General features: G+C 35.6%; 2 protein-coding genes across 2 annotated transcripts in view; one reads left to right on the top strand and one right to left on the bottom strand.

Moving 5' to 3' along the window:
• The first annotated feature begins 25 nt into the window (after nucleotides 1-25).
• On the top strand, nucleotides 26-23,795 carry PPWD1 (peptidylprolyl isomerase domain and WD repeat containing 1). Its single transcript, XM_079790712.1, has 11 exons — nucleotides 26-248; nucleotides 1,392-1,494; nucleotides 4,024-4,124; nucleotides 4,350-4,470; nucleotides 6,483-6,930; nucleotides 11,101-11,291; nucleotides 12,146-12,335; nucleotides 14,832-15,013; nucleotides 17,330-17,411; nucleotides 18,345-18,527; nucleotides 19,479-23,795. The coding sequence occupies exons 1-11, from the start codon at nucleotides 53-55 to the stop codon at nucleotides 19,620-19,622; spliced, it is 1,941 nt and encodes a 646-aa protein (XP_079646838.1). The 5' UTR covers nucleotides 26-52; the 3' UTR covers nucleotides 19,623-23,795.
• Nucleotides 22,242-25,183, bottom strand: part of TRIM23 (tripartite motif containing 23) — a 30,503-nt gene continuing 27,561 nt past the window's right edge. The window contains exon 11 of the mRNA XM_079790700.1: nucleotides 22,242-24,798. Coding sequence (XP_079646826.1) covers nucleotides 24,619-24,798 — 180 coding nt within the window. The 3' untranslated portion in view covers nucleotides 22,242-24,618. The remainder of the gene's footprint in view (nucleotides 24,799-25,183) is intronic.

The following is a 25,183-nucleotide window of genomic DNA, read 5'->3' as shown; positions in this document are numbered from 1 at the left end:
GGATTGGTTGTGGAGCTGTGAGTGTCGCGCCTTTACCGACGACTCGGACAACATGGCGGCGGAAGGGGGTAGTGATTCCCAGCTAAGAAGGAGAAGGCGCCGAGAGCCGGAGGAGCCGGAGAAAACGGAACTCAAAGAGAGCGAGCTGGCAGCCGCAGTAGCAATGGCCCAAGGGAACGAAGAGGATAACGAGGAGCGCTGGGTTGGGCCCTTACCCGTAGAGGCAACACTGGCCAAGAAGAGGAAAGGTAGTTACAGAGATAGGCATGCTGCGCGCCCCGAGCGGGGACCTCAAAGCCGGACCCGAAGACGGTGGTGCGTTTGTGAGGTTTTGCGCCCTCGGAGCCGAGGGTCGTCCTTCTCCCTTCTGGCCACTCTGGGCCTGTACGTGCTCCCGACGTAATGATTTGGACGCAGTACAGCGTCTTTTTGATCCTTTCAAATACTATTAGTCACTTGATTTGTTACATAGAAGGGAAGAAGGGTACACCTTTTATTTATTTTGAAGAAGAATTCTTGACTGTGACACAACATTTCCACTTTTATCTCATTGGTGCAATGTTACACTTAACTGCAGGAGGTGAGAAAGGTTATCTTATAGCTGGATGTCAGTATGCTCATGTAAAACTGGGGATTTTGTTACTAAAAATGTTGGGAAAAGTAATCCACTGGACAGAGCTTTGAGTCTGATATACAGTAGTTATAAAAAAATGAAATAGCTCATTTTACTTGGCAACTTTGTGGAAATTTTTGGGTAAATAAAATAGTCATTGGATTATTTTGTTAGGTACACATATATTATCTTTTACTAGTAAAATTGTTTATAGCTCATATAATGAAATGAATATTTTCTCACATTATCACTCTTACAAATGTTTTGCCCCTGGAAAGTGCTTTGGAAGCAGTCAACTGGATACTCTCTAGGGTTTTCTCAACTCTAAAAAAACCAGTATCATGCTTCAAAGAGTATTAGTGCCTTAAAGATAAACTGAGACATCTTATAGATGGCTACTGGCCTCTTATTATTTAAATTAGCACTAATAATTGGATCTATGTGGTTAGAAAAATGGTTGTGGTATGTTCATGAAGCTTTTTAAGGTTTTTGTTTTTGAATGAAACCTTCATATTAAGCCAGCCATTTCAGTGCTTAAGTTCTGGGGACAGTTAAGTATCTATGTCTTACTTAAGAACTTGTGACTGGCTAAATATTAGTGCTGTTCAATATTGTGCAATAATAAAAGTTACAACTGACATGAGACACTGAACTTTTGTTTTTATTACATGTGGAATAGACAAAGAAAATCTAGATGAAAATACAACATAGAATTTAGAAATACAAAATAGTATTTAGTTCCAGTTGTTAAAAACAATTTTTTTCATTTTTTCCTCAGTTCTAGAGTTTGAAAGAGTATATCTTGATAATCTCCCCAGTGCATCTATGTATGAGCGCAGTTACATGCATAGAGATGTTATCACCCATGTAGTGTGCACCAAGTAAGTGTATCATATCTTCTTACATTTTCTGAAAAGATTATTTTTAAATACTTAAATTTTGACATGGACTAATAGAAGTAACTTTAGGATATTATGGATTTCTATTTAATTTTATAGGTTCTGTGGAAGTTTAAGTTAAGGCTGACATGTTCTTTCCTGTATCACACAAGGAATGCATCCTCTAAGACAGAACTCTTCAGTTTGTGTGCATGTCTTTTGGAAATAAATGCCAAAAGAAGATGAACTAGTCTGAGCTTTCCAGAAGAAGAGTATATTAGTTAAACAGATGGAGTAATTGGTAGCTGGCCCCTTCAGTACTAATGGGGAAGTGATTAGAACTAAGACAACCTGGAAATGTCACAGGACCTTCAAAATAAATGAATGGGATTTGGAGAAGAATAATCATAATAGTAATATTCTGTATGTTAAGTGCATATTATACCCAATACTGTTCTAAAGCTTTTTCATAAATTATCTCGTTCATCTTAACAGTCTAATGAGGTAGTACTATAATCTACATTTTATAGGTGAGGAAGCAGGTTTAGAGAAGTTAAATGGCGGATGAGGCTGGAGCAAAAAATGCAAGGGTTAAGTCCTAGAGAGTTTTCTATCCCTTGTATGGATTTTGAGCCTATAATCAGGAGAGTAACATCAGGTTTATTTTATTAAGACCACTCTGGCTGTGGTGAGATTAATGGATTTAAACAGGGCCAGAATGGATATAATAAAAACAGTCAAGAAACTAGTATAGAAATCTAGATGAGATATGATGGTGACTTGGATGATATTGGCAGTGATTATGGAAAGAAGTAGATGAATTACTTTGCTCTTTGAATCAATTGGAAGCCATTTAAGATATACATGTAATTAAAATATTATCATTTTTAATTGTGTTAACAAAATATCCTTATTTTTCCTTTATAGAATAATTCTGACAGACATTAGCACTTTTCCCAATCCAAAGTTACCAGTGTATAAAGCAGCATATTAGACTAGAATTGCTGTCACTCTCTCCTCAAGTTTTCTGTTGTTATTGTTAATCCTTACCCGAGGATATTTTTTACATTAAGTTTTGAGAGTGGAAGAGAGAAAGGGGTGTGGGGAGAGAAACATCGATGTGAGAGACACATTGATTGGTTGCCTCCCGCATGTGCCCCAACCAGGCCAGGGATCGAACCTCCAACCCAGGTACATGCCCTTGATTGAGAATCAAACCCGTGACACCTCGATGCTTGGGCTGACGTTCTGTTCACTGAGGGACACTGACAAGGCTCCTCAAGTTTTGTGTGTGTGTGTGTGTGTGTGTGTTTTCCCAAAACAGCAGGGTATAACAGAAAGATTATAGATTTTGAAGTTAGGCAGATCTGACATTGAATGCCGCTCTTCAGTTGTGGACCTAGGGAAAACACATTTAACATTTCAAAACTATTTTCTAATTCAGTGGTCGGCAAACTGCGGCTCATGAGCCACATGCGGCTCTTTGGCCCCTTGAGTGTGGCTCTTCCACAAAATACCACGGCCTGGGCGAGTCTATTTTGAAGAAGTGGCATTAGAAGAAGTTTAAGTTTAAAAAATTTGGCTCTCAAAAGAAATTTCAATCGTTGTACTGTTGATATTTGGTTCTGTTGACTAATGAGTTTGCTGACCACTGTTCTAATCCATAAAATGATTATAAAAAATACCTAATAGAGTTCCTGTAAAGATTAAATAAGGTAATGTGTGTAAAGTACCTGGCACATAGTAGGTTTCAATAAATGGTTTCTATTTTTATATACCTGCAGACAAGATTATTCTGTACAAAATCTTTTTTCCCCCTAACTATATTTTTGGTAATTTAAACAACCAAAATACCTTGCATAGAATACAAACAAACCTATATTAAATTTTGCTGTATATGAAAGTAATATGTGGAGATTTAATTTATGAACTTCTGAAAAATCGAACCTTTTCCCTGTGAAAAGATAGCCAGTAGGGTAATTTTAACATTAAAATACTCTAAGGTCTAGTGATTCCCAGTGAGATTTATTTTCTTTATTTTTTATTTATTTATTTATTTTAATATATTTTATTGATTTTTTACAGAGAGGAAGGGAGAGGGACAGAGAGCCAGAAACATCGATGAGAGAGAAACATCGACCAGCCGCCTCCTGCACACCCCCCACCGGGGACGTGCCCGCAACCAATGTACATGCCCCCGACCGGAATCGAACCCGGGACCCCCCAGTCCGCATGCCGACGCTCTATCCACTGAGCCAAACCGGTTTCGGCTATTTTCTTTATTTTTTTAATGTCAAGTCCCAACTCAATTCTGAGCCTAGGTCTTAAGATGAAAATTAGTTACGATATCCAGAAAAGAACTTCAAAATTTGCAATGTTCTATCTATCCTAATATAGTGGCCTGCATAAAGGAAGATTTTTTTTTGAAAACCTTTTCTGAGTCAGAGATTCTCAGTTAATGATTGCCTTGGGGATACTGAGTGATTCATAGATTTGTTTTAGATGTTAACTTTTATAATTTCGTATATGCAGGACAGACTTTATTATTACTGCCAGTCATGATGGACATGTTAAGTTCTGGAAAAAGGTAGAAGAAGGAATTGAATTTGTTAAACATTTTCGCAGTCACCTGGGTAAGAATTTTACTTTTTTTTTTTTTTTTGGCTCTCTTAAACTGTACTAACGTGTGTGTGTGTGTGTGTGTGTGTGTGTGTGTGTGTGTTTTAAGTTCCAAATATACTTATTATTAAATACAAAGATGTTAGCTCTGTAAAGTTTTTTTAAACTGTTTTTTTTCTTTGAATTATGTGCATTTATGTCATTGGTATTTGATATTTTTATTTTATTTATTTAAACAGGAGTTATTGAAAGTATTGCAGTTAGCTCTGAGGGAGCATTGTTCTGTTCTGTGGGTGATGATAAAGCAATGAAGGTGTTTGATGTAGTGAACTTTGACATGATCAATATGCTGAAGCTTGGGTGAGTCTTTTTTAAATTACATATTTTTTGACTTAGTGAAATAATTTTTTAAAAATATATTTTTATTGATTTCAGAAAGGAAGGGAGAAGGAGAGAGATAGAAACATCAATGATGAGAGAGAATCATTGATTGGCTGCCTCTTGCACAACCCCTACAGAGCCCCCAACCTGGGCATGTGACCTGACCGGGAATCGAACCATGTCCTCTGGGTTCATAGGTCGATGTTCAACCACTGAGCCACACCAGCGGGGCATGAAATAATTTTTAAACTAAACTTCACCCATAGATATTTCTAAACAGAATATGTTACCATTCCATTAAAAAATGTACCTTTGGATTTCGCTTGGGAAATGGTGAATCCTTGTTATGATGCTGTTTGGAGGCTTCTGCTGTGGTTTTTGTCATAATCACTGCAGAAATTTCCAAAACAGCATCATAGCAAGAATTCATTATATCTATTTAACACTGCTTAATAACAAGGGTCCATCATGTCTAATTTACTGGTACTTAGAGTTAAACTTGTGGTATTCTGTTCTTAGAAAGCTAATGCATATTTTTAGAATAGAAGTTAATTGTTGATGATTTTAACCTTTGAAGTATATTGATACCCAAAGTTTGTAGTTAAATTGTACAGTAATGAGACTAATACTTTGCTTCAAGCATGTCTTTTTAAAGGTAATATACACCTGAAATTATATACACCTAAATGAATGTCACCTTGAAAGTTTTAGCATTGTTGTCAGAAACAGTTTTGAGACATGTTTTTGTCTGCTCAGACTGCCACAGCAAAAGACCAAAGATTGGGTGGCATAAACAGAAATTGATTTTCTCACAGTTCTGGAGGCTGGAAAGTCCAAGATCAAGGTTGCAGCAGGGTTTGGTTTCTGGTGTGAATTCTCTTCTGTGTTTCACATTGTATTTTCATTGGGAACAGGGGATGAAAGGAGGAATGATATCTCCCTCTTCTTAGAAAGCCACAGGCCTAGGGGATAGGGCTCCACCCATAAGGCCTCATTTAAACTTAATTACCTCCTAAAGACCCTATGGCCAAATACCATTACATTGGCGGTTAGAGCTTCAGCATGTGAATTGGGATGGAGAAAAACTGTAGTTCAATACAGAGCAGGACTCTTTTGGAATTTCCTATTAAACCAGTATACAAGCCACTAAAGGAAATCAGTCTCATTTATGGTCAGAACTTATTTTTTTTATTACAAATAGAAACACCTATTGATCATCTGTCTTACTCCCCAGCTTTTTTCCCCCATGTTAGCTATTTTTAAAAATAAAATCTATACATAAATGTTGAACATTTGCCACCTTTGCAAATATTAACAGAGTATTTTTTTAGGCTTTGATAGAAATTCAAAGAGAAGAGTCCAAAAAATGTTTTGAGCATCAAGCACCATCATTAGAATAATGGTAACTTCTCAGACTGATTACTTTGAAGGAGACAACACTCATTTGAGTGTAAAAGTTTGGTGTGTTGATTAACTCTATCTCATTTTTTTAATACTCTGGTCATCAGGGAGCATGTGCAAAGCTTATAGTTTTAATATCAAGTTACCAATAATGATAGTGTGATAAAAGCATGATTTTCTTTTGAACATAGTCATAACTAAAATAATTTGAGTTTTAATATTTCAAGGATGGATTTATAACATACTGTTCAAAAAGTATTGCCCCAAACAATCTTAAGTCCCAGGTCTAGTTAGGTTTCTTTTTCTACTCAACAGAAGTAAATGGTCTGCTATTTAGCAATTCTCTTCTTGTAGATTGTAGATCCTCAGAAGTTATTATCAATGCACTGATGAGGTCAGAATGAGAAAAATCAGTAACTGTCCTTAGTTGTTCCTCCCCATTCTGTAACTCTCTGCCTTTTTTGAGCAAGGAATCCAAAACTAGCCAAATCACTGGTCACTGGCCAGGACATTTTTTGGTAGTGGGGATAGGAAGGGATGCTTATTTCTTGTATTGACCTCCCTTTTCTCTCAATTCTTTATTATTTCAGCTATTTTCCTGGACAATGCGAATGGATCTATTGCCCAGGGGATGCCATATCATCAGTTGCTGCTTCTGAGAAGAGTACAGGAAAAATTTTTATTTATGATGGTCGAGGAGATAACCAGCCACTTCATGTTTTTGACAAACTCCATACGTCACCTCTTACTCAAATACGGCTAAACCCAGTTTACAAAGCAGTAGTGTCTTCCGACAAATCTGGAATGATTGAATACTGGACTGGGCCTCCCCATGAATATAAATTCCCCAAAAATGTGAACTGGGAATATAAAACTGACACAGATTTATATGAATTTGCCAAGTGCAAGGCTTATCCAACCAGCATATGTTTTTCACCTGATGGGAAGAAAATAGCTACAATTGGTTCTGATAGAAAAGTTAGAATTTTCAGGTTTTTAACTGGAAAACTCATGAGAGTCTTTGACGAATCACTAAGTGTAAGTGCAATTTAAGTTTAATATTTTTTTTTTCTTTCAGAAAATGTCTTTGTTTTGTGCTATTTCTTTAAAAGATATTTTTTCAGGATATTAAATTGATAGTTATTTCTCTTGGCATATTATAATATTCAATTGCCTGCTGTCTTGCATTGTTGCTCCTCAAAACTCTCTTCCCTAGGTTTATTTTTTCTGAGCCAATGATCCTTCTAGTATGTATCTGTTTTTTTCTGTTTTGTTTTGTTTGCAAGCTCATTCTCTTAAGATCTTCAGAACTCATTCTAAGCCACCCTCTCTTCCCACTCTATTCAGTCGTGTCTGTCTATGACTATTCCTAAATTTATTTCTCCAGGTTTCTATTATGAACAGACCTGGTACTATCTTTTCCATTTTTCCCTTTTTTTTTTTCTATCTTCATGAATGGCATCAACATCCATTAATTGCACAAGCCAGAAACCTGAGTCATCCTTAACTCTGCTTCCTTACCCCTCTATTTATCATGAGTCCTGACAAATTTACTTTCTAAATATACTTTAAATCCATCCATTTCCTTTGAGCACACCTGTCACTATCATAGTTCATGATCTTTTGCCTGGCTTATAACATGATCTGCTAGTATCTAATCTGTTATCCATGCTACATGTAGAGTAATTTTTTAAAAGCACATATCTGATCATGTCATCCTTTGAACCTTTCAGTTACTTCCTGTTGTTCTTAAGATCAAGACCAAAATAATGGCCTGCCATGTTTGTGGTGTCTGCCTACTATTACAGTCTAGTGTAACTCACCTTTCTCCCTGCCTCTTACTCTAGCCAGTTAGGCCTTGCTTCAGTTTCTTGAACATTCTGTTCCTTCTACCTGGAGTTACCCCTCCCTCCATTTCTCCCATTACCTGTTGAACTTAGTCTTCAAATCTCAGTGAAAGGGTATCTTCCTCTGGTAGTTTTTCACTATTCATCCAGTCTAGGACAACTTTTTTTATGTGACTGTATATCACTATTATTTTTAGAAAGCATTTTGTATGGTCCAATTATTTGATTCACGTATATCAACCCCCAATAGACTAAACTTTATACAATCTATGGTCCTGTATCTGTTTTGGCTCATGATTGTATCTCCAGCATTAAGAATAGTACCTGACATTACTGCTAACAAGAATTTGTTAGAGCGTATCATTATAGAATAAGAGTCTATCCATGCAGAGTTAACTACTTTTTGTGGAAACTTGGATCTCATCAGCTGTTTTCATCAACTGCTAGTGGTAAGAGTCTGTGTTGAACCTTTGTAGCAGTAATATTTATTGTATGACAGACAGTGTTGATTCCAGTCTCCGTAGTAACCAATTTACATTATATTCCCTGCATTAAACTCTTCAAAAATGCTATCACTCTTATTAGTGGCACTGTTGTTTGGTGGCAAGTGTTAAATATAATTTGCAAAACCCTACCAACTTGCAGCTCTTCTAAGCTTCCTTAGAAAAAGAGATATTCAAATCCTAGTTTCTGGATATAAATCTCTTTAACATACATACTCTGAGCTGTTCAGTTCCCTCTATTTCTTCATTATTGTCTTTAACATTTGTTGAAGTGATAGAACTAAAGTATCAAGAGCTCAGTATTAAAACCTATGTCAGGAGTTGATTCAGAATGAGAAAGTTTGAAAAAAAAGAAAAAGGCAAATGCCATTTAAATTAGTTGCAATGCTAGTAACTAGTAAGTCACTGGATTTTCACAGTTCCATGTCACAGGGAGAAGTTTCTAACCAGTAAGAGTCCTAGTTTAAAAGACAAGAAATTTGATTGGATGGTGTGAAGTATCTTCTAGCATTTATTAGCCAGAATCACTGCATATGGCCACACAGTTGTATATCACAGAGGCCCTGATAGTAAGGCTAGAATTCTGTAGCAGGATTCTGATGTACTTATCAGGTTAGATTAACATAAAATAAATATATAGCTCAGCTGGTTTGGCTTAGTGGTTGAGTGTCAACCTATGAACTAGGAGGTCAAGGTTCGATTCCTGGTCAGAGCATATGCCCAGATTGCTGGCTTGATCCCCAGTAGGGGCATGCAGAGGCATCCAATCAATGATTCTCTGTCATCATTGATGTTTCTATCTCTCTCTCGTCTCCTTACCTCTCTGAAATCAATGGCATGGCCATCTACAAACTTTAAGTCTTGAAACTGAATCCTCTCTCTAACTTCTAAGCTGTTTCTGACATATGAATATAGAAATCAATAACATATATTAGTCTCACAGATTGGAGAAAAGGAACTCTAATGACTAGGCTTTTTAGCTGGTCTATAAGACCATTCCCTAACACACCTACCTCCTTTTGATTTTTGGAGCATATTGTTCATTCCATATATAAAAAAACTGGAGATTTCTAGTTAACACAGATATGAAAAAAAGAAGTAGATGGAACATAAGTCTGGCTTATTTTCATCTGCAATGGAGAACTACTTTTGAATTATGCTCTTTGATGCCCTAAATGTCTGGAAAACTAAATGTAAAGATCATATATTCTGGGAGGCCTATAGTGTAATAATAGTAATTGGATGTGACCCCTATTTTTCTGTATTAATTACTTATTAAAAAAGTAGCCCTAACTGGTTTGGCTCCGTGGATAGAGCATCGGCCTGTGGACTGAAGGGTCCTGGATTCAATTCCCTTCGGGGGCACGTGCCTGGGTTATGGGCTTGATCCCCAGTAGGGGGCGTGTAGGAGGTGGCTGGTCTATATTTCTCTCTCATCGTTGATGTTTCTCTCTCTCCCTCTCCCTTCCTCTCTGAAATCAATAAAATAAAATAATTTTTTAAAAAAGTAAACCAAATTTCCAAACTAAAGTACACCCATAAAAATAAGCATCTATCCTACATCATATTTACTAATGATAATATAACTATATGTCAGAACAACTTGAAATATTTTCTGAAATATCATGAAATTGTTAAACATTAGTGAAATAATAAGAGTTTATTCATTCAACAAGAATTGAGTGCTGCCCTAACTGGGTGGCTCAGTTGGTTAGAGCAGTGGTCGGCAAACTCATTAGTCAACAGAGCCAAATACCAACAGTACGATTGAAATTTCTTTTGAGAGCCAAATTTTTTAAACTTAAACTTCTTCTAACGCCACTTCTTCAAAATAGACTTGCCCAGGCTGTGGTATTTTGTGGAAGAGCCACACTCAAGAGGCCAAAGAGCTACATGTGGCTCGCGAGCCACAGTTTGCTGACCACGGGGTTAGAGCATGATCCCCTATACCCTGCATATGATCCCATTTAGGTTGCACATCCTGGTTGGGGAGTGTCTCATCAATGTTTCTCTCTCTTTCTCATTCTCCTCCTCCCCCTCCCCCTTTTCCTTCTCCCCCTGCCCTTCCCCCCAACCCCCTCCTCCTCCTCCCTTTCCACCCTCTCTCCCCCCAGTTCCCTTCTCTCACTCTCATTCTCCTTCCCTCTCCCTCCCTCTCCTTCTCCATTTCTCTCTAAAATCAATAAACATATCCTAGGGTGAGGATTAAGAAAAAAATTGAGTGCTTAGTATGTCTCCTCCTCCCCTTCTCCTCCTCCTCCTCCCCCCCCCCCCCTCCCATTGAGTGCTTAGTATGTCAGGCCCTGTGATCCTTATATAAGGACTTCATAGTCTACAGCTACATCATCTAATATAGTAGCCACATGTGACTCTTGAGTATGTGGCTACTTCAAATTGAGATAAACTGAAAGTATAAAATACAATTTCAAAGATTTAATATAAGAAAAAAATGTAATTTTATTGAATTGCTTAATGTTTAAATGTTAATATTTTAGATATGTTGGGTTAAATAAAACATTAATTTTACCTGTTTCATTTTTGTTTAATGTAGCTACTTGAAATTTTTAAATTACTTATATGGTTTGCATTATATGTCTAATAGAAACTGCTAGTGTGTAGCTTATAAATGGCAGCAGAAATACCCTATAAAGTAGTAATTACATTGACTTTTTAATTTGATTAGAAGAACCAGTTAGTGTAAATTATTTTTTATGATTGAAATAGTGTTTAGAATCCTCCATACGACATAATACAAATACACAAACTGTCCCTTGCTCTTAATGTATACTCTGCTTCTATTTGAATTAGCTTTCCCTTTATTATGTAGCTTTTTTGTTAATAAATGGGTTGTTTCCTAGATGTTTACTGAACTACAGCAAATGAGGCAACAGCTACCAGACATGGAATTTGGCCGACGAATGGCTGTAGAACGTGAGTTGGAGAAGGTGGATGCAGTGAGATTAATTAATATAGTTTTTGATGAAACTGGACACTTTGTGCTATATGGAACAATGCTGGGCATTAAAGTTATAAATGTAGAAACAAACCGGTAAGCTTTAATATGATGTATGTTTTTTTTTAATGCATTTATTGGGGATCATTTCCTCCTTCAGGGAAACAATGGGAGTTTTGTTTGTTCCAAGACAAGTGGAATGGTCCCAAATGTCTAAACTTAACCAAATGTTTTGACTGGATTTTTCTGTGGTCTTTCTGTTGTTTATACTCTTATGTAAAAAGTTTCCACTCATGTTTGTGAAAGAAATGGAAAGAAGATATGCATAGTTTCAAGTTGTTGTTGTTGCTTTTTTTTTTTTAACAAGTTATAGTCTGTCTTTTGATTATTGATTTAAATTAGCCTGGTTCATGTTAAATGTTGCCAAATATTTTAACCACAGAATTCGGCATTACATCCTGCTAGACATAAAATCAGAACTTAAAATGCATGAAACCACAATAAGCCTTTGTGCAAACAGTCCATTTGGTTTTAGTTCAGAAAGCTACAATCAGATACTATCACTGAAGGTAAATAAAAAGAACTTAAAAGTATATTTTAAGGAGAAAAAATATTATGCTGTACATTCTCACATATAAACAAATTTATATTTAGTTCTTAGCAATACAAAAACCTTTGAAGGTTTGCACATAGACTAAAATAATGGGTATAGGTTAAGATTATATGACTGAATGATTCCTTTTTTTTTTTTTACCTGAAAATTATAGCTCCCTACCAATTTTAAAAAAACTTTTTTTGGTGGTGAGGTGGGTAAAGAAACACTTTTTGAAAATCTTTCACTAGTTATTTTGTACAACGATATAGAATAGCTGATTCCCAGCTTTTATCTATAAAGTTATGATTGGAATTAACTCTGAAAATTTTATCGTATAAAACGTTGTGTTTTCCAGGTGTGTGCGGATCTTAGGCAAGCAAGAGAATATTAGGGTGATGCAATTGGCTTTGTTCCAGGGAATAGCCAAAAAACATCGTGCTGCAACTACTATAGAAATGAAAGCTTCTGAAAACCCCGTTCTTCAGAATATTCAAGCTGACCCAACAATAGTCTGTACGTCTTTCAAAAAGAATAGATTTTATATGGTATGTGGAAGTACTAAGAGAGAGACCTTAATGTTTCTTCCAGTTTGGTTGGAGTTTTATTTTCTTGGCTTGTGCTTTCAACTGAAGAGAATGTTGGCAATAATAGACTTTCTAAACAACCAGAATACTATCTTATAACATTAATATTGTAGAACTTTTAAGTAGGACTTGATTGTAAGTATTTCTGTACCGTTTTCTATTCTGTTTTGAAAAATTTTCAACCTGGCTTTTATAACTATTTATGTTGTCTAAGATAATAGGAAGTAAGTAGTTATGGTAATAATTGAAGCCAAAATAGTCTTTACTGTGAGGTTTTAAAAATTATTCTGTTTTTATTATTTTACAATTTTTGCTCTTGAACATAATTTATTTCCCCTGAACTTGCACATTTTCTTCTCTAAACACATTTTTTAACCATTTGACTCCTTTGTAATGCTGCTACTTTAGAACTGTATATTCCTGAGGAATATATTTTCCTAGTGAATTAAAAGTACTTTACATGTTAATTAAAATTGGGCTCAAAATCAAACTACAAAGCTATCTAGAAGTAGCACTGTCCGAACTGTTCAACCAAACAGAAAAATCTAAAGTATAGAGACCTCATGTCCTTGTATTCTGTCCTTCACACTGCAGTCAGAGACTTTCTGAGACCCAAATGGGATTACAGCAGGTCCTCAAATATTGTCATTTTCTTTTAACATTGATGAGCGGGGAAAATTGATTCTCGGCTGGAACCACTGTCAGTGTGGAGTTTGCACATTCTTCCCTTGTCTGTGTGGGTTTTCTTTGGGTACTCGTTTCCTCTCACATCACAGAGATGTGCACATTAGTTAATTGCATGTCTGAATTGTCCCAGTCTGAGTGAGTGTAGGTGTGTGTGAGCGTGTCCTGCATAGAACAGGGTCCTGACCAGGGTTGAGTCCCGCCTTGAGCCCTGGACGTTAAGTGAGGACTTACTATATTTCTCTGCCTAACTGCCCAGCTGTCTGTATTAGCTGGCCTCCTACCTTAAAACTCTTCATTTTTAGGTCATTTGCTACATTAACCATACAGAACTTGATCTCATTTGTGATAAGTTGGTTGTTCTTTTTTTCTTTTTCTTTATTGATTAAGGTATTACATATGTGTCCTTATCCCCTATTGCCCTCCCCACCTCCCCCCACCCCGGCTCATGCCCTCAACCCCTAGTGTCTGTGTCCATTGGTTATGCTTATGTGCATGCATACAAGTCCTTTGCTTGATCTCTTCCCTTCCCTTTTCCCTCCCCCCCGCCTTCCCTCTGAGGTTTGATGGTCTGATCGATGATTATCTGTCTCTGGATCTATTTTTGTTCATCAGTTTATGTTGTTCATTATATTCCACAAATGAGTGAGATAATGTGATATAAAAGTAAAATTTTACAAAATTTGAATTTTAGTAGTTTCATATGTGAGCTAAATCAAGATAACTTTAAAGATTCATATAAATAGTACAACAGACTTGCCATTCCTTTGAAAACTGGAGAATAAGATGTGAAAGCAATCGCATTGTAACTTGGTTGTTTATTTGGAATCTATCCAAGTGGACCAAGGAATGCTATTAGGCAAGACAGGGCCTAGGCACAAGCTTTACCTTCCTGAAACTCAGTTGGCATCAGGTAGAGCTTTCTTGGGAAGGAAGATTTCTACTTACTGAGAGTCAGAAGAAACAGGCCTTGAGAAATCCAGAGTTTTAACAACTGAAAGGTTTTTTTCAATTCTCCCTGAGAATCCTGAGATTTCTGCAACTTCACTCAAAATTTACATTCTTTCTCCCAAGCTTCAGGGTTTAGGTATATCAGATGGGGCTCTGCAAAAAAAAAAAAAAAAAAAAAAGTTAAGATTCACTATTGATTTATCTTTGATTCCTCATCCTATCTAGCCCCAGGTCCTGTTCATAGTAATAACAAGTGTTATTAGTAATAACAGTGCTCTCTATATGGTAAGCTCTATTCTCTAAGCAGTTTGCATCCCTTCATTTAATCTTCGTGACAAATACCATTTGGCGTAGTTCTTATTATTCTCATTTATAAATGAGAAAATGTAAGAAGTGAATTTACTTCCCCAAAGTCACATAACTTGTAAATGACAGCTGGAATTGAAACCCAGGGTTTCTAGTGAAAAGTAGGCAACAGGTGGCAGGTTAGGACATGCTAGAAGGCAGAAGTAGAACCCTACGTCAAGAAAACCTGCATCTTGTTAAATGTGTATATACTCAAAAAATTTCTGCTCAAAATGATATTAAATCCAACTTAAAATCATACATCTTCATTTATAGATTATTTTCACATAAGTATAAAAATAATTTAACTGCCTTACACACCCTTTGATAGGAAGTGATTACTGAAATAAGGATTTATTCTGATCTGAATTCATACCTTCCTCAAATATTTCATTAGAAATTAAATTTGCTTGTTCATAAACTTTAACCAGATGAAAATTTTAATTCATTTACTCACTTTTTATTTTCCTCCTTTAGTTTACCAAACGAGAACCAGAAGATACAAAAAGTGCAGATTCTGACCGAGATGTTTTTAATGAGAAACCTTCTAAAGAGGAAGTTATGGCAGCTACTCAGGCTGAAGGACCCAAACGAGTTTCAGATAGTGCCATTATACACACAAGCATGGGAGACATTCACATCAAACTTTTTCCTGTTGAGTATGTATTGTTTTTGTTGTCTTGAACACCATTTTAAATGTGTATATTTGAAGAAACTGTGCAACTTAAAATTTTTGTTATTTTGACTTAAGGAATTTTGCAGAATTTAAATCTTTGATAGAGCATCAACCCTGAAATTTCTGATTAACTGTTACTCTAGACATTTTTATACATATATACACACTAGAGGCCTGGTGCACGAAATTCATGCATGGGGAGGGATGTCCCTTCAGCCCAGCCTGCACTCTCTCACAATCCGGGACTGCTGGCTCCTAACTGCTCACCTGCCTGCCTACCTGCCTGATCGCCCCTAACTGCTCCCCCTGCCAGCCTGGTCGCCCCCAACTGCCCTCCTCCCCACCCCCCGCCGGCCTGGTCACCCCTAACTGCTCCCCTGCTGGCCTGGCTGCCCCCAACTGCCCCCCCTCTCATTGCCCCCCTCTGCCGGCCTGGTCACCCCAAACAGCCTGCTGTTCGGTTGTTTAGTTGCCCCTCACTGCCCCCGCCCCCCCACCGGCCTGGTCGCCCCACGCAGCCTGTTGTTCAGTTGTTACTGTGAGGGCATCCTGGCCAATTTGCATATTACCCTTTTATTAGTATAGATACTTAACAGGTTTAAAATACGAGGACAAAACATCTTGGCTATGAAAGTGATGAATGAAACTAAAAAGTTATACAAATGGATATTACTATTACCATTAACTGCACATCCCAACTATAAGATTTGTGGCTCGCTTATTATAACTGGTTTTCCTCTCAAAGCAATCTCTTAAGGGGAGGATACTTACTTTTCCTTCCTGACATTTTCTAGACATCTACTTCCTCTTCCTTACACCCAGTAGCTGTATTTTTTAAAACAAATTCCAATAAAACACATAGGGGCTTCCATTGAAAAAGGGAAAATAGTATTCTGGACATTTTTAAACATTTGCAAAATGAGCATGCAATACCAAATACAGTAGTGTCTCTGTCTAGTCATTATGCAGAAGGTGACATCTTTACACCTTTATTTAAAAGTACTTATTTTGAATATGAATGTTTTATCATGTCATACGTTGGTACTGAACAAAGAACTAGGTAGTTCTGCCCTAGCTGGTTTGGCTCAGCAGATAGAATGTTGGCCTGTGGACCAAAGGGTCCCGGGTTCAATTCTGGTCAAGGGCATGTTCTTTGGTTGCAGGCTCCTCCCCATCCCGGGCCCTGGTCAGGGCTCATGCAGGAGGCAACCAGTCGATGTGTTTCTCTCACGTGGGTATTTCTTTTCATCTTTCCCTCTCTCTTCCACTCTACCTAAAAATCAATGGAAAATATCCTTGGGTGAGGATTAACAAAAAAAAAAAAAAAAAAAAAAAAGACGAACTAGGTATCTACTCTAGACTCCTGGATCATCTCATTTCAAGTACTTAGAACCCATGCACCCATTAAGCCTGTTGCTCCTTGATGTACTTCATGCAGGATTCCCTTGATTTTTCCCTCCAACCCCAGCTCTAAGAGCTATTACAAGATAATGATACCACATTAAATCACCCCGTGGGATTAGTTAATATTATTTAGAATGCTTCATACTCAGTGTGTCTGATTATCACTTTAAGTTGATTAAATTTAGGAGATAGCATTTTGGTGAATAAGTTCTTGGTCAGGAATGTATCACTGTAACCATAATACTGTTTTTATGAGAAAATTACCTTTACTGGGAACTTAACCCATCATATACAGCAAATTGTATATATTTTAAGGTGCTATGGTTATTGTTTTTACATTTTGGTTGTTGTTGTTAATCCTCACCCGAGGATATTTTTCTGTTTATTTTTAGAGAGAGTGGAAGGGAGGGAGAGAGACAGAGGGAAACACCGATGTGAGAGAGACACATAGATTGGTTGCTTCCCACTTGCCCCGACTAGGGCAGGGAATCAAGCCTGCAACTGAGGTATGTACCCTTGACGGGAATCAAATTTAGGACCCTTCAGTGTGCCAGCCAATGCTCTATCCACTGAGCCAAACCAGCTAGGGCTATGGTTGTATTTTTTAAACTAAATAACCTTGAAGTCTAAATATTGTTAAACTCAACTATAATAAGCAATCTTGAAATAAAGATACTACATTAAACAACAATATGCTACTAAACAATAATATACTACTGCTTATATGCCCTTTCAACTCTTATTTGTCCTCAGGTTAGAAGAGGTTATGAAAAAAAAACTGTCCTTCTGAAACATTCAGATGATATTGAAAACACCATTAGGAAGCAGAACTGCAAAGAAATTGTCTTAAATACTCTGAATAAATTTCATATTTTTAATATATGTCTTATTGTAGGTGTCCCAAGACAGTGGAAAACTTCTGTGTTCATAGCAGAAATGGTTATTATAATGGACATACTTTTCACCGTATAATTAAGGTAAGTTAGCAAATTTTATCATTTAAGGTATAAGAGGTTTAAACCTAAGGCATATCATTCTCTCACACTTAGTTTATTAGAAAGGAAGAGGAAAAATGGACTATGGAAGCCAAAAGAATGGTGATGAATATCAAATCTAAAATCAAGGGCTGGAATAGTAGCGTAATTACCATTTTAGAAACACTGCAACAATATTTTTTCAACAGCTGAAAATAAGGTCACATAATGAGTAAAGGGGACATGCTGAGGTAAAACCAATAGCCACTGTTCCTAGTAGCTAAATAAGAAGATACGATTTTAAGTAACAGAAGAGCCCAGATGCCACTTAATCTGTGGGAACCACCATGCATGCCTGCAGAGCGGAATGAACCCTGCCCAGGGTGTTGTTGGGCAGCATTCCATAAAACATACGTAGTTCTTGTTTACTGACAAGTCAGAAGTGATAGGAGGAAAAGTCAAACTTCAGGGTTCTGGAGGAATTAATGAAATGAAATCCAGAAAATCGAGTGGTTAGGGAAAGGGAGGTGAGAAGAATGAGGCAATTATATAAGATACTATACAGATACTAAAACTTATTTACACTATTAATTATAGACTATTGGGCAAGATATAGATGTCTATAAATGAGAATACCTTTGCATTTTGTTTTAAATTTGGTAGCAGTTGAGTAATAGAAATACATCATCCAAATTAAAGTATAACTTACTGAGTTTAATAAAATCACTTTATAGAGTGACTGTTAACAAAGTTACAATTTTATGAATACAAAGCACCCTTGACAACCCTAACTCCAAAGCATACATATAGAAAAGAACAGTGTAATATGTTTGTTTTTAATAATTCTTTATTGTTGAAAGTATTACATATGTTCCTTTTTTCCCCCATTGGCTCCCTCCAGCCCGTTTAATATATTTTTGTGTACTTTCTGTTAAGGGCTTCATGATTCAGACTGGAGATCCAACAGGCACTGGTATGGGAGGAGAAAGCATATGGGGAGGAGAATTTGAAGATGAATTTCATTCAACATTACGACATGACAGACCATATACACTCAGCATGGCTAATGCTGGATCAAATACTAATGGATCTCAGTTTTTCATAACAGTAGTACCAACGGTGAGTAGAACAGCATTATCTGTAAGCCAAAGATTCATAAGTTATGATCTAAGAGTAAATTCAGTGGATGAGAGCTGCATTAGTCTCTATCAAAATGAAAATAATTGAGATAAGAAAATATAAAATTACCTAACAAATCAGAAATAATTTATAAAACAATACTTCTGTAATTTAGGACACTTAAGTTTTAGTCATCTTCGCCACTGTTATTGTTTTGTACAGTTCAAAACAAATTATTTCACCTCTGGACCTGTTTCCTCATCTTTAGAATGGAGAATTAAAATACGTGAATTCCTGATTTTAAGGCATTTCCCCCCCCACACACATTTTTATATCTCTGAAATCAGAATGCAACCAATAGCATTGTAGATTTGACAGAATACAGTATAAGAATATCTACCTCTATTGCTATGTAGTTCTACATGATTATAAAAATTATACACTTTAATTTTTGGAAATAAGCACTAAGCAATGAAAGAAAACTATAACTACTATCTGCCAGACACACGGTCTCATGTAATATTCACAATACTTCTAGTATCGCTATGCCCAGTTTTAAGTAATAGATGAAGAAACAAATATGACTGACTTGCCAAAGGTCAAGTAGCAGAGCCAGCATTTGAGTGCCCACATCTTTAATGCCAAAGCACATGCTGCTTAAACTATTCCAAATTGCCTTTTAAACTATGCAAAGGAACTTGCCTTTAGCAAACACATTCCAGCTCCCTTTGATCTGAAAGCTGCACATATTTAAACATTATACTATGCTTTTATATTTTTCTTATAAATATGGAAATTACTCTTAAAATTCTCTAAGTGAAATTACTGTGAGTCTTTTTAATTACATAAAAAAGTAAAGCATAAATTTAAATTCTCTTTAATTTGCTCGCCCAGAGGGTGTGAATTAAGAAACCTGGTTTACCAAGATTTTCCATTTGTCCTCCAACACAGCCTTGGCTTGATAATAAGCACACAGTATTTGGACGAGTGACTAAAGGAATGGAAGTTGTACAAAGGATCTCCAACGTCAAAGTCAATCCCAAAACAGATAAGCCCTATGAGGATGTCAGCATCATAAATATTACTGTCAAGTAAATCAGATGTATCGTTTAATGTGTAAATAAAAATACACATATAGTAAACAGGATTATTTTACATTGGGAATCTCTTAAGACTTGCTGAACATACAAATCATGTTTCAAGGATTACAATATTGTATTTTTGTATTTTTCATTAAAGGCCATTTTTTAAAGCTTTGCTTTTTTCTTGCAATATTTCTCACTAGGTGAAAAATTGAAATGGACTAAACTCGGCCAAAATAGCACTCCTTCTATGTAATTTTTCATGAGACTCAAAATCATAGTAAATAATGAGTGTTATGCCTTTGTTCCTTAGCTTTTTAAAACATGCCAGCTAATCTGCCCTGACATGTTTCTCTAGACTTATGAAGAAAGGATCTTAGCCCTAGCGGGTTTGGCTCAGTGGATAAAGCGTCAGCCTGCGGACCCAAGGGTCCTGGGTTCAAGTGTGGTCAAGGGCACGTACCTTGGTTGTAGGCTCCTCCCTGGCCTGGGCCCTCGTTGGGGCTCGTGCAGGAGGCAACCAATCGATGTTTCTGTCTTTCCCTCTCTCTTCCACCATCTCTAAAAATCAATGGAATAATGTCCTAGGGTGAGGATGAAAAAAAAAAAAGGATCTGATAGTATATACTGTTTCTTTTACAAGGTTTGTGTTCCATGCCAAATAGTTTTGTCTTTTGATCATTAAGTCGTAAGTAGTGGTAAATAAAACTTCAGTAAGCCCCTTTGATCATATTAAGTTCCTTAATAATTATTAAGTATTCTTTCAAATATAAGAATAAGAATAAATGAATCTATGAGTCCTTGGTTTTACAGACAGATTGATTTACCAGTTCATTCTTTTTCTAATGCAGCTAAATAATTTTTCTGTCCTCATAGTATTTCTTTCCTTACCTTACTAAATATACTATCAAAAAAATACACATTGAGTAAAAATGTTAGTATACAACAAGAGATTAATAGAAATTGTAGTAAAACAATGAGTCCTGTCTTATATTGATTTCCCTTCTTGTTTACTTACCCTGATAACTTCATAACTATTAAGAACTATTGCTTCTAATTTCTGGACAAACTCTTCAAGAACTTATAGGAAGAACCTGTTCAACAGATCCGCTTAGTGATTTCATTCGTATACTTTAAATCTTAGCTTACACTCTCCTTCTGTTCATCAGCAGGATATTTCCTTTATTCATTTTATACCACAAACTTTTCTTTTTAAAAAAAAATGTTTTTATTGATTTGAGAGAGGAAGAGAGGGATAGAAACATCAGTGATGAGAATCATTGACTGTCTGCCTCCTGCACACCTCCAATTAGGGATCGAGCTTGCAACCCAGGCATGACTGGGAATCAAGAAGGCGACCTCTCATCTCAGTTCATGGGAGGATGCTCAACCACTGAGCAACACCAGCCGGGCTGTACCACAAACTTAGTGATGGAAGCACATGCCAAATTTTGCTACTTTAAAATTGTATCCTCCTCATAAGATGTAGAACTTGAAGTTGGACATAAAATGTCTTTTCACTGTGACATTTACCATTTCTTCCTAATTTTAGGTGTTTAGACTTCTCTACTCTACCTTTAGATATATTCATTCCTAAAAGCTCAAACCTAAATTTTTGATAATACTGCCACCAGGTGGTGGTGATGCCTCATTTCACTCAAAATATCATTGTTTTGTCTGAGTGAAAATAATATTTAATGAATTTTTCCATTCCATGTTACAAACTTAACATAATCAGTAGACCTAAACAAATTGCCCGATGTTTTTTAAAAGCATGTTTTAAATTATTAGCAAGAAACCATCTAACATTTATTAGTCCTTTTCACTCATTCATTTAGGAGAAAAGTATAGCTAAGCTATCTTCTTCCCTATTCCTATTTTCCAAACTGAGAAGTATCTCAATGTGACATAAAAAGTTTTTTAGCAATATTAGTTCATAGGCTACAGGTAAGTTTTCCAAGCCATTTTCTAAAAACGGTTATTTAAAATGCTATGCTCTCTTGCAATATTTAGGTCTTACGGAAGCCTACACCTGAAACATATATGATATTGTTGACCAATGTCACCCCAATAAATTTAATTAAAAAACAAAAACAAAACACACACACAAAATAAAATGCTATGTTTTCAAATGAAAAAAGGCTAAGTTTAAAATTTAAAAAGCAATAGACTGTTCAATGCAAAATTTTAGTCAAAACACTAGTTATAATACTCATTAAAACGTGACATTGCAAATACAGACTACATTATTTCTAAATCTTTAATATACTACATCTCAAATTTGACTTGTGAATCCCTACCCTATTTTGTTTTATTGTCTTCACCACAACACAAACATGAATTTTATTTTATTTTTCATTAAATTTTATTGGGGTGACATTAGTCTACCTGTGTGGATTACTAATTTACAAAATCTGTATATAGGACCATGTGCCCATCACCCAAAGTCAAATCTTCTCCTGTCACCTCATATTAGGATCCCTTTCTTCCCCCACCCCGTCCCTCTGGCAACCACCACATTGCTGTTTGTGTACATAAGTTTCAGTTTTATATTAAACATGACTTTTAAGAATAGTTACTACCACTACTATTAAGATGGTTCAAGAAACAATTTTTAGAATAATGATAGGACTTCTTTAAAAGGATTGTAACAGTTTATTGCTGTCTATACTGATCATATGTGTAATGCAAAAATGGCTTCTGGTGATTATAAAGCATTCCAGAATTACACACCAGGGCTATACACTTGAAAAACCTGCTTTACACAAATCATACAGTAATATGTAGGCTTAATACAGAAACTCAGGGCTAGGAATCAAATCCTAATAGATTGTATTTAACATGTTTCTCTTATTCTTAAATTTGACAGTTCCCAGAGGGAACTAGCACAATCTTAACTAATCATTAGTGAAAGAAGACAACCACGAATAGTAATAATGGCCTAAGAAAAATATTTCTTAAAAAAAACACAAACATTACTATTATGTACATTATAACCAGGTCTAAGCACAGTTTTAAAAAATTGTGTTTAGTAATATGCTAAGAATGTGAATTACAAAGTTTAACAAAATCAGTAAAATAAAAATAATTTACAAGGAAAGCAAGTTTACATATTAGTGTTAGACATTTTTCTTTCAATTACCTATTAGATAAACACTTCAAGGGCTCACAGGCAAATGTAACATCTTTATTTTTCACAGTTATTGCAATCAGTCCAATATTAAATAATTTAATTCGTAAGTATTATTTATATGCACAAACTACACTTGTAACAGCATGACCTTTTACTTGAAAAATAAAGGACAATATAATTATATTATTTACACAATGCCCATAACACTAATGGACAGTTTTTTAGTGCTTTGTTTTCTAAAAGTTTTGTTGTTTTTAAACAAAATACATTTGAAGAGAATGAACTAAAACAGTACCACCAAGTCACATATTGTCATCAGACATTAATGTCCTCATAGTAGTTCAACTAAGATTATGATTGAACTTCATCCTAAAATATAAAAAGTATTTTTAAAAAACCATGAAATCTGCCTGGCCAGAGTGGCCCAGTTGATTGAGCATCATCCCTTGCACCAAAAGGTTGCCAGTTTGATTCCCAGTCAGGGCACAAACCTGGGTTGCAGGTCTGATCCCCAGTTAGGGAGCATACAGAAGGTAATTGATCAATGTTTCTCTTTTCACATTGTTTTTCTCCTTCTCTCTAAGCATGTCCTTGGGTGAGGATTAAAAGAAAAAACACAAGAAATTCAATCTAGCTATGTTCAAACATAATAAATTGTACTGCCATAATAGAACATCCTTAAAATATGAAAACCAGTAAAGAGCACAGAATTTTTTAAACTTTTACAATACTGCATAATAAATGTGATGTTAACTTTTTCAATGTTTCTTCTTTTCTTAGATGTGCTTTTCTCTTAGCTTTTCAATTTTCAAGGTCTTGTCACAAAGAGCCTTAATTACATTTTATTGTCAAGATAAATGCACTTATTTTGGTAAAACATTTCAAATGATGTAAATGCTAAGCATTCCCCCCCACTATTTAAATGACTTCTCATAAGGTAAAGGTAATTTTCTACTGAGATGTCTTTTATGTAAAGGCAACCCTGGTTCTTTGTGTAACTTACTACCTTTTACTATAGTCGTTCTCACTAAGGATGCAATATTTTTTTTAAAAGAAACAATAAGTACTTTAAATATGCTGAAAAAGTAGAAGGGCCAGTTTAGAGCTATAACCTAGGAAATAATCCATCCAGGTTCAGCCCTGAAAACTGGTCTTTCATAAGTAAAGATTAACTAGAACATAACTGACTTTCACAGTTTTATTATTATTAATTATTCTTCAGGTTAGTACTAATGTTACAAATCAGGCCTAGTTAGGCAATATTTCATTTTGACTCACTGGGTTTTATACAAAATGCTTTAGGAGAAAGTTTTAATAAAACACTGTATAAAACATTAATTTTCTATAGCTTATAGTCTTAGCTTTAAAGGTTTTCTGTTACTAAAGGTAAAAGTAATCCTATAACCCAAAGATGCAATTTGTGGATCCTATTTCATTAAGTCATTGCCATTCTTACTACTAAATACTGCCAGAATTCAGGAAAGACAAGTAAAGAAGCCATGCTTCACTTGCTGCACAGAGGTCTGTAGGCACTCGGTTGGCTATAAGAATACACCTTCACTTACCCTTTCTCTGTAACTATTTCTTTCTCAATATATGGGTCACATATAATCTGAAAAACTCAAATAACAAATGTACATTTTAAAAAATATAAAATCAAGAAATCCCTATTTAATCCAATTTAATCTCAACCAGATATTTAAATGTTGCTATAGAATAGTTTTGGTAAAGCAATATTGTACTGAATTCCCAATCCAAAATTCCTTTCATATACATATCCTAAATTAACTATCTTTGAGATGTAGAATTTCTTACAACATATTATGTGCAAAATAACTCTTAACCACAAAACTTGAAACAACTGCTGCATTTAAAATCAAGCAACATCCAATACTCCAGCAGCCACAAGCTGCCGTGAGAGCCAGTCCAACCCTTCATATAGTCCCATCCCACTTCGAGCATCACAGCCCTGGATATACCAGCTACGGCCACAGCACAGTTTATGAAGACTGAGAAGTTCAGTGATTTCTTCTACTGAAAGGGCTCCAGCAACATCCTGAAAGATACATACACATCAGAACTGCTTAAAAATCAGACCATCAATATTATCATTTTTAAAATTATTACCATTTATAAAGAATTCTAGTGGTACCATTCTAACCAAGCCTAATCTAAAAACCTAGATTCACCTTTCAGTAATTATCCTGAGATTAATAAAACTAGGCAAAAAAGAGTTTTGCTTAAAATCATTTACTTGTATTATATATTGTTTATATAGCAGCTTTACAATGAAATCAATAAAAGCCATGCAGCCTGAATGAAAGATACTGCCCGAGTCATTAAGGCATCAATTTAAAAGAAAAATTAATGTGTATATATTTTTAAAATAGTTTATGCATAGGGTTTACAAAATGAAGGGTTTATTAAACTATTCAGAATAC

Source organism: Cnephaeus nilssonii (genome assembly GCF_951640355.1).
Source record: "Cnephaeus nilssonii genome assembly, chromosome: 2".
NCBI lineage: Eukaryota > Metazoa > Chordata > Mammalia > Chiroptera > Vespertilionidae > Cnephaeus > Cnephaeus nilssonii.
Note: the sequence above shows the minus strand (reverse complement) of the source record. Positions and strands in the feature narration are given on the sequence as shown.

Coding starts and splice junctions, on each gene's coding strand:
- PPWD1 (XM_079790712.1), top strand. CDS start 53: ATGGCGGCGGAAGGGGGTAGTGATTCCCAGCTAAGAAGGAGAAGGCGC. Junction 249..1,391: donor ACTGGCCAAGAAGAGGAAAG/GTAGTTACAGAG, acceptor TTTTTTCCTCAG/TTCTAGAGTTTGAAAGAGTA. Junction 17,412..18,344: donor CTTTTCACCGTATAATTAAG/GTAAGTTAGCAA, acceptor CTTTCTGTTAAG/GGCTTCATGATTCAGACTGG.